Below are 9,729 nucleotides of genomic sequence, written 5' to 3'. Positions count from 1 at the left end.
TCTGCTTTTCATTCCACGAGTGAACAATTAAAACCTACTCAGTGTTTAGTCATACATGAATGTTTATTTCTGCAGATGCACAATTGGGACATTTTCAAGTTGCTTTTTTTGAAACAAATGGTACATTTGTTTGCATGATGTTAGTTCATGGCGCAGCACAGAAACTGTTGTAGAGGAAAAGCGTAACACTAAATAAAAACTTGTGGCCACTGATATACTTTTGCTTTAACGTTGACTGAGTGGAAAAAAATAGCAGAAAACATGTAGACCCCTACACAATTCTTATTTTTCACAATGAATCGTTTGATATGAGCTTTCCGTAGCTAAAACAATCTTTTAACTTGTGAAGTTTGAGAGTTAAATGACATTCATTGAAAACAGCAGAAACAAGGATTGGATATATTAAGTGCTTTTTTTATCCATTCACACCCTTCAAATGTTCAACCAGGCATTACAGTTTTTCTCCGTTGCCTGCACACGTTTTCTGAAAGCAGACCTCGTGTTCCCAGAACCCGAAACGCAAGTCCAACAAACACGTGCACACAAAATGCTAAATGCTACAAATCCCCTGAAAAATGAATCCTTGCCCCCAAAACAATGTTAACTCTCGTCAAAATGGTATTTTGTGTTCAATGATGAGACACTTTCAGGATCCGATTGAACACTGACGTGCCGAATGGAACCCACTAGTATGAATGACTATAAGGAGACTCCAGTGATGCCTGTGCAAGATGTCACAGTATCATGTTTTTATACTCAGATATACAGTAAAACACACAAATATGCAGTGTGTGAGTGCTGTGCTATTGAGAATTGAGTGAAAAGCATTGTGCTTGTGTTTCTGCAGAATTGGCACACGAGTTAGAGGTTTCAGTGATTGTGTCTCAGGTTCGGATTTTTGTGTGTCGGCAACATTGAAAAACCGTAAAGCATTTTCCTCTTCTCTGTGTTTATTGGCAGTTTATTTATACAATCTTGGCGTGTGAAATTTTACATTTTGAAGGTTGCTGAGATGGATGCTCAGGTGCGGGACTGCAGCGCCAGTCTGTGGACCACATCCGCCAGATGAGACGTGTCCGGCTGCTGCGCCTGGTGTTTGATGCACTCCAGAGTCCGAACCTGGAGGAGATGAGACGGCGGCGTTCACATGAACTCACCCGTTAGCTGCCAACGCTAACCGAAGGGCTGTTTGAACTCACCGAGATCCGAGCATCACAGTATCCGTGCTTGTGGCTGAGGTTCCACAGGTTGACGGCCAGCTGGCTCAGCTTGTTGTTCCTCAGGTCTCCGTGAGCCAACAGGACGCCGAACAAGGAGAAGGCCAGAGCACCCTGACGCCGCGCGCTCTGCTGCAAAGGAAGAAAGAGGGAACTGGCGTTCAGGTGGAGGAGAAAAACGGCCAGCGTACAGGCGGCGGTGACGGAATGCCGTCTCACCTCATCCCGACCGAGGACCTTCAGGTGGTCCAGGATCTGGCCAATCAAAGTCTCGCACAGCTTGTTGATCTCTGAAAGAAACTTTGGATCTCCTCCGTAAAGTCTCTCATTGGAGTCCACTGATGGCAGGAAACAGGAAATCAGTTAGTTGGCGATGGATTTTGAGTTGTGTTGAACTGCTCTGATATTTCCTTGAGGCTGCACCTTTAGGGATGGAATAGAGGTAGGTTTCTTGGCTCATGGCGGCCAGCAGGGGCAGAGCGCTGATGTAGACTCGCACCTTGGCATCGCCGTTGTCCTCCCAAGTGTAATCCTGGACCATGTTGAGCAGCCCCCGGACCAAGTAGAGCACGCCATGCTCCGGATGGTCCTGAAAACGCAGGCTTTGTGTTACTAAAGGGAGTCGGTGCCGTCTCTCAGGCCAAAAAAGAGTGTTTCTGGACTGCGTTACCGGGACAACCAACAGGGTAGATAGGAAGTTATTGATGAAGTCCAGCAGGAAGCCCTCCGAAGACCGAAGCTTCCCCTCCACGCTAATGTAGCGAGGAACCTCTGGGAGAATACCGACTGCTGCCTTGAGGAAAGCATCCGCTGTGGGTGTGGAATGAGTCAAGAAAGGGAGGAAAAACAAAAACCCGTCGTCCCAAGTCTTAAACACAGAATCCCAGATGAAGGGAAGCGGCGGCTCACCCTGAGAGAGACACTGGTTCGCCAACGCAACCTGACCCGACAGCAGATAGAGGCTGAGGCGACTGAATATGCTGCTGAGAGAGGGGATGGTGATGAAGCTGTACGCAGCACACGCCTGGAGGAGAGCGAAGCGCGGCGTCAGACATCAGGAGCCGAGGCTGGGTCCGGATCCAGGGATCAGAAATGGTGCCCGAATCGCTCACCCTCACGAAAGCTGCCGTCTTTCTGGAATGACTCCCCCTCATCACCCTGTTGGTCTCCATCGCAAGCTGGTTCACGGTCTGTTAAAAACGTTAGAGAATAGCTAGCGCTGATGCGTGCGCCACGGCATCGCGCACAAACGAAACGGAGAGGATCAAGACCGACCTGAATGAGCTGCGTCAGCACTGGCTCCAGGTTACAGAACGTGGCTCTGGCCTCCACGCAGAAGCTCAGCTGCTGCTCAAAGTCACGACCAAAGGAAACCTCAAGACGAAAAGGAAGGCAGGAAATGGAATAAATAAAGATGAGAAAGTAAAGAAGTAACTGCTGTATTGATCAAAGACCGCTTTACAAACAAATAAGCGATATGGGCAATCATATGGCCAGTCTGAAATAACACTTTTATAATTAAATACATTTTTATTTATTGCTATTTTGCATTAATGGAGTCATTTTTTTTAATTTTATTGGTATAAATCTCGACGATTTATGTACGAAGGACTTTCAACAGAAACAAGACCGCAAGGGCTTTTTTGAAATGCTCCTCTTAGACAGGATGTCTGACTGTACTTGTACTGTAATACATGCTACTGCTTGACTGTACTTGTACTGCTCTAACATTCCATCTAATAAATATATTCATCTTCATCACACGGACACTCCTGAGGAATCTCACCATGCGGACGAAGCCAATGATCAGATGAGCCAAAGATCTTCTCTCGTCCTCCAGAGTGAGAGCGCTGCAACGGAGAGAGAACAGGAGGCCGATGAAGTATCCACAATCGACATGAACAGAACTGAAACTAAGAACAACACTGGACACTCGAAAATGAGTGCTAAGAACTGCAATTAAAAGAAACTCAAACGTAATAATTGATCATGAAAAAGCAGAGTTTGAAATTGACAAGTACAAAAGCAATTGTAAGTACATAACACAAACACACAGACTCGAATGCCCTACTTGACAGAGTCGTGCATCGCTTTGCAGATGTGCAGCATGGCGTTGAGGATGACTGGGTCTCTGGTGGGCTCCGCCTGGTGTCTGCAGGACAAACACGTGGAGATCTGCACCAACTCTTTTCATCAGAGATCAAAATAAAGCCGAATCAATCTCATTTGATCACCTCTTACCTGATGAAGACCTCCATGACGGACCTGCAGACCTCCACCCTCACACTGTCCTTCTGGAACATGTCTAAGAATGGCAGGAAACGCTCCTGGGGAAGACAAACACAAAGGTCTCTCATCCTTGATTATTTCAAGACCCGACGTGCGTTTCGAGCTGCTTACCATGGAGAAGAGGACGGAGAAGTTGTGGAAGTAGGTGACGATCTTCCTGATGACTGATTTCAGCTGGACACAGAAAAAAAAAAACCAGTCACCACGGAACAGACGGCACGAGGAGGAAGGAGGATTCGGGTTCTAGGAGTGAGTTTTTAGTCACTGGGACTCTAACCTGAGGATAAGCCTCCTCAAAAGCCCTGTCAGGAGTCATGTGTTTGATGATGTCAGCCAGAACGGTGTTGACCTCACGTTTCTGACAGCAAGGGACAAAATGAAGGAATGAAAAACTCGCATTTCCATGTCAAGCGTCACAGCTCCTCCTGCATTCTGTGCTTTACTCACCGTGAAGTGTCGGCAGGTGAACTCCACCCAGATCTCAGCGCAGTTGATGTAATCCTAAAAATCACACATGCAGTCCATGTTCCTGAATATTTCCCATCAAGAATAAAGATCCGTCTCGCAGCATTGTCCTCACAGTACCCGAGCAGTGCGGACTTTAGTGACAACTTTCCAGGCTTCGTTGAGGATCGTCAGTCTCTCGGACTCTGGAGGGTCGGCGCAGGCCAGATTGCGACCCAGAGACCCGAACAGGAGATGCTGGAGAGGAGACGGCGGGGAGCTTTGAATTCATTCAAACATTTACGGTTACCGGGTTACCGGGTTACCGGTGTTCATGTCTTCTAACCTTTGGGAAGCCGGCCTCGTCACAGTCTTTGATCATGGCAATAAAGTCCGTGGCTCTGGCTGCAACAAACTCGGCCCTGAATGCACGCATGACTGAATTCAGCAGCAATGCACTATGGGAGAGAGGAAGACATTGGATCTTCATCATCAAAACTGAGTTGTAACACTCATTATAAGCGAGCTATGGGTCCAAGTATTTCTCAACCTTTTTGACTCATGGCAAATGATCTGAGTTCTTGGTACATAAAATGACCGTAATGCATTTTTTTTTCTCTCAATAGGAACAACTTTCATACAAAATTCACAATATCGTTCCATTTTCGAAAGGACTCACTTGTTTCCGAGATTCTTGCATCTTTCCATCATCTCTGTTAGCAGCGGCTGAAATGGAATCACAAAAACAAACTGCAGTGAAACCACGGAAAACTAGTCATACCGGTCGACACTTCATATTGTGAAGCTTGAGAAATCTCAGCGAATAGAAATCTAAGTGAAATGTGCTCGACTGCAAACCTCTGGAGCTCTGTAGGCGATGCTCTGCAGGATCCAGTTGATGGCGGGTGAATAAAGCGTCAAGTACTCGGACATCTCCACCCTCTGCAGGGCCAGCTGTCTCTGGACGCTCTCGTCGCCGATCTGCCGGAAGGTGCTCAGCAGGTCGAAGAAGTTGTGGTTCAGGCTGTCCTTCAGGTGGGGGGCGACTTCCATGCCGATCTGGAAAGGCGTGGAGGAGAAGTACTGCCTTGCTTTTTAAAATGTAAGAGTAAGTGAAATAAAAGGTGACTTTAAATCATCTCAATGGCATTCATAGAAAATCAGTGTGAGAATGAGCCTTCTGATGCTCAGGAAGAGAAAAAAGAATTAACATGCGGAATTAAACCCAAGGGTGAGCAGATCTCACCCTGCAGAGGTAAGCTCTGGCGTACGCCGCCACCAGAGGGTCTCCGATCCCCCTGATCATGGCTGTTAGCCGAGGGAGTGTCACCTGAATACCGCTGTGGTGGATCAAAGCAAAGAGAATTGTGTGTTATATGAAACTAATGTATTAACTTTGGAACAATGACATTAACATTTTTTTTTAAGTTTACTGGATGTTAGCATTAAGAGAGTCTGGGGAATAAGGCAGCGCATACGTTCTGTTCAGGAAGCGGTTGCACTTCAGAATGGCAGCCTCAACATATCTGTTCAGAGGTTAAGGGTCAGATTCATACGAGGTGAGCGGTGTGTGTTTAATTATAAGGATGTCCCTGAGAAAATCGCTCTCCACGAACCAGACCCTCCTCAGGCCATTAGGGTGTGGAGCGGCGAGCTTTCGGCGCCGCCGCTCCACCAGAAATGGGACGTTCCGTAACACATGTCAACATCTTTCAGAGGAATTCTGTTGGTTTCAGAAATACTTAAACCAACAGAAAACAAAACATTATTAAGGTTTTCTAAACTGGGGGAATTAAAAATTGTAAAACTGCATGTTAAAATTAAAGAAGAGAAGGATCCCATTTCTACGTAGAATAAAGTCAGAATAGTCCATGTGACCATGTCGTGACGACGGTAAAGGATACAGTCTGGGCAGAAGCTCTCTGATGGAGGCAATCTTGAAAAACCAGTTGAGGCACGTCTCCTTGGCCGTGTCGTTCACATCTTCCACTGTGAATGAGTCTGAGTGGAAACGGAAACCATGAGGACAGATCAGTTACCCGGGGCGACGGTGGCGCAGGTGCTTCAGCGGCTCGTCCTCTGATCCAGAGGTCGGCGGTTTCGAATCCTAGCTCCCGCACATGTGGGCGCTGTCGTTGGGCAAGACACGTCACCCACATTGACCGTGTGAATGTAGCGGGCGAGTGAATGTCGGTGGTGGGCAGGAGGGCAGCTGGATCTACCCCGGGGCAGCTGTGGCGACGATAGTAGCTTCACCTCCACCAAATACGGCGTGAATCAATAATGCAAAAGTGTCTTTGAGTGTCCAGAAAAGCACCCTAGAAACCCAATGAATTAGTATTTTGATGATGTTCCCTCTAAATGCTGGCATCCATACCTGGTAGGGGTCTCGGGTCGGAACACATGGTCCAGATTCTGTCGTACACCAACCCGCCTACGAACAAGACAGACTCCAGTCAGATAAACGCGTCTTATTGTGACTGAGGGAAAGACTCGTATTCTCTACGCACCGAAGGTGTCGAGGATGTCAGTGATGAGAACGAACTTGCTGGGGTAGAACTGGATCACAGAGGTGTCAGACAGGAGCTTAGAGCACTAGAACGCAGATCACAAATCGCTGAGGGTTTCACCCGAAACGTCCATTATCGTGACCCATTTCGGGTTTTAACCGCTGGACTACCTGGATGACGATCTTCAAGGCTTTGACCTTCTGGTCGGAGGCCCAGGCCTCCTTCAGGGACTGGTTCAGCTCCTCGATGCGGGCGGCGTAATCCTGCTGGGAGAGGTTCAGCAGCTCTCGCTGAGATCCCTGCACACAAACAAAGTTACAAAGAGTCATACAGAGTCACTGTGCTTGGCAAAAGTGATGTTTAAGTGAATAAAAATCTACTGTTGCATTGAATTTTGAAAGAAATGTGAGCACCAATCAACAGGGTGGGATGATCTTTAACTTTAACCCAGCTAACATGCTAAATACAGACGTCTCGGGATGGTTTCCTGAGGCGACATACCTCCTCCAAATCGTCCAGCTCTTCCAGGCGGGTGCGAACCTTCTCTGAAACTCCTGATCCTGGACTTTGGGCTTTTCCTACCGGAGAAATTTGGTAGCTTCTCATCAGATCACAGCCTCACAAGATCATATAATCAGGTTTATTATTATTATTATTTGTGCTTGTCTGAGCAGCAAAAGGCGGTAAAAAAAAACGTCATTAACGTCTTATTGCTTATAACATTGTCTACTTTTGGTTTAGCGCTGACTTTGCCTCGAGTGACTACAAAACAACCAAACAAGCAACCGACTCCCTTTCAAGTTCCTAGCTGGCCAAAAATTCAAAAAGAGAAAATCCCTTTTAAAAATGCTTGACTTTGTTTTAGCTTCACCGAACATGCTAAGAATGAAGGCCTTACCTTTATCAGAGCCCATGAAAAGATTCTATGAGGGAAAAGACATCTGAATTACATTCTTGTTTACAAATGAAGGTTGTGTACGCAGAGGTAAACAAACAACGACGCACAATGGAGAGCTTCTCCGTGGTGGTGAATCTGGCCAGGATCTCTCCTCGTTTTGATGACCAGGGCTCAAAGTCTGCTCCGATGACCTCTTCCTCCTTCTCCCTCTTCTTCCTCCCCACGTCCTGGAAGCACAGCATCCTCAACTCAACAACAATTTCCCCCCCTGACTCATCTTCCGGATTTGGGTTTTTCGATCAGAGCGACTCTCCGGCTGACCCCTGTGGCGGCGCCGTGCGACGTGGGCGGAGCCTCGCTGAACGAGGCTGCAGCGAACATGGAGAGCGGGTCAGTCCCATCCAGCATGGAGCTGAGGGGGTCAGCCGGCACAGACGAGGAGGAGGAGGAGGAGGAAGAGGTGCTGCCCTTACGAGCCCCACGGCGGCTCTTTGTGTCGGTCACCTAGAGATTGAGTTGAAGGGTCAAAGTTCACTTTCAAAACAAAGTGAATTTTATTCAAAGCACATAAAGAAATGTTAGGTTTAATGTCAGAGGCCTTTTCTGAATGCACGTGCACATGCTCGTGCACGTGCACGCAGGGCTGACAGCTGCCGATCTACCATGATGGGCTTCAGGGGATGGTAGTCTCCAAACTCCAGCGGCGCAGCCTCGGCACGACTTCTCTGAAGCTCCGTCTCATAGCAGCGTACGCGGGAATGCCTTAGGGGACAGAAAGACAAGGTCTGGTTAGGGGACAGAAAGACACGGTCCTGTTAGGGGACAGAAAGACAAGGTCTGGTTAGGGGACAGAAAGACACGGTCCGGTTAGGGGACAGAAAGACAAGGTCCGGTTAGGGGACAGAAAGACACGGTCTGGTTAGGGGACAGAAAGACACGGTCCGGTTAGGGGACAGAAAGACACGGTCTGGTTAGGGGACAGAAAGACACGGTCCGGTTAGGGGACAGAAAGACACGGTCCGGTTAGGGGACAGAGACACACTGTCTGGTTAGGGGACAGAAAGACAAGGTCCGGTTAGGGGACAGAGACACACGGTCTGGTTAGGGGACAGAAAGACATGGCCCAGTTAGGGGACAGAAAGACAAGGTCCGGTTAGGGGACAAAAAGACAAGGTCCGGTTAGGGGACAGAAAGACACGGTCTGGTTAGGGGACAGAAAGACACGGTCCGGTTAGGGGACAGAAAGACACGGTCCGGTTAGGGGACAGAGACACACGGTCCCGTTAGGGGACAGAAAGACACGGTCCGGTTAGGGGACAGAGACACACGGTCCGGTTAGGGGACAGAAAGACACGGTCCGGTTAGGGGACAGAGACACACTGTCTGGTTAGGGGACAGAGACACACTGTCTGGTTAGGGGACAGAGACACACTGTCTGGTTAGGGGACAGAAATACACGGTCCGGTTAGGGGACAGAGACACACGGTCTGGTTAGGGGACAGAAAGACATGGCCCAGTTAGGGGACAGAAAGACAAGGTCCGGTTAGGGGACAGAGACACGGCCCGGTTAGGGGACAGAAAGACACGGTCCGGTTAGGGGACAAAATGTCCATTACAGAGGACATGTCAACGGGTGGGTGTCAGGAGGATACAGGCTTAGATTGACTCTGTTTATGTATCGTATCGTAACTATCTTTGGGCTCTTTGAACCTTTGATCAGGTTCTGATCAGGTTCCTGCAGATAAACTCTTTCCTTTCACCAAACTCTAATAATCTGGCGATGCTCGTTTAGCTCTAACACAACACGCACATTACGAACGCATCCGTGCGTTCACCAACTCGTGCTCGTAATCTGGACTGTTTTTAGAAGAGAGAAATGCATCTTACCACTGTACTGCAGCCATCTTTATTTTGTTACAGTCACGTGACATCTCACCACTTCCGGATCCCGTCATGTTTGCGGAAGTGTTATTGGTTTGAGATTAGCGGGCTGGAAAATGTCTTTCTGCTCGCCTCAGTAGATGCTACGAAGTAAGACGTTATTTAAAAAAAACAACACACAACTTAATTCCCCAGGAAAGCAGACAAATTAGTTTGACCGGTGACCAATCACCACTCTCCAATGGCCAAGTAACCCGGAAGCCGTGTTGCTGTGTCTCTGTTAAATGAAACATCTGCTCAATAAACGATCTCGGAAAGCGGGGGGTCATGCTAACAATGTAGCATGTCCGCAGTAGCATTGGTGCTGCTCACCTGACCAGGTAAACCGTGTCTCTCCCCATTTGGCCGGAGTCGGTTTATTACGGCCTGCATTGATCTGAAATCAGTTCGATAACGCCAAAGCTCGACAAGCCGCTAATTGGGGTCGTAA

At 48.1% G+C, this 9,729-nt stretch overlaps 1 protein-coding gene across 1 annotated transcript; it reads right to left on the bottom strand.

Moving 5' to 3' along the window:
* Nucleotides 1-347: 347 nt before the first annotated feature.
* vps35l (VPS35 endosomal protein sorting factor like) lies at nucleotides 348-9,262 on the bottom strand. The gene is made up of 30 exons (XM_068754211.1): nucleotides 9,246-9,262; nucleotides 8,021-8,120; nucleotides 7,680-7,862; nucleotides 7,466-7,585; nucleotides 7,359-7,383; nucleotides 6,962-7,038; nucleotides 6,631-6,759; nucleotides 6,461-6,545; nucleotides 6,328-6,384; nucleotides 5,855-5,951; nucleotides 5,429-5,476; nucleotides 5,197-5,290; nucleotides 4,809-5,009; nucleotides 4,630-4,676; nucleotides 4,297-4,408; nucleotides 4,092-4,208; nucleotides 3,954-4,007; nucleotides 3,784-3,864; nucleotides 3,618-3,680; nucleotides 3,459-3,544; nucleotides 3,289-3,369; nucleotides 3,004-3,067; nucleotides 2,493-2,591; nucleotides 2,330-2,407; nucleotides 2,127-2,241; nucleotides 1,888-2,027; nucleotides 1,641-1,806; nucleotides 1,437-1,555; nucleotides 1,200-1,349; nucleotides 348-1,119 (listed from the first exon to the last, which is right to left on the bottom strand). Exons 1-30 carry the CDS (start codon nucleotides 9,260-9,262, stop codon nucleotides 1,021-1,023), a joined length of 2,904 nt encoding a protein of 967 aa, XP_068610312.1. The 3' UTR covers nucleotides 348-1,020.
* Nucleotides 9,263-9,729: the final 467 nt, after the last annotated feature.

This window comes from Brachionichthys hirsutus, chromosome 21 (genome assembly GCF_040956055.1).
Source record: "Brachionichthys hirsutus isolate HB-005 chromosome 21, CSIRO-AGI_Bhir_v1, whole genome shotgun sequence".
NCBI lineage: Eukaryota > Metazoa > Chordata > Actinopteri > Lophiiformes > Brachionichthyidae > Brachionichthys > Brachionichthys hirsutus.
The sequence above is the reverse complement of the archived record's forward strand: the minus strand, read 5'-3'. Positions and strand labels throughout refer to the sequence as shown.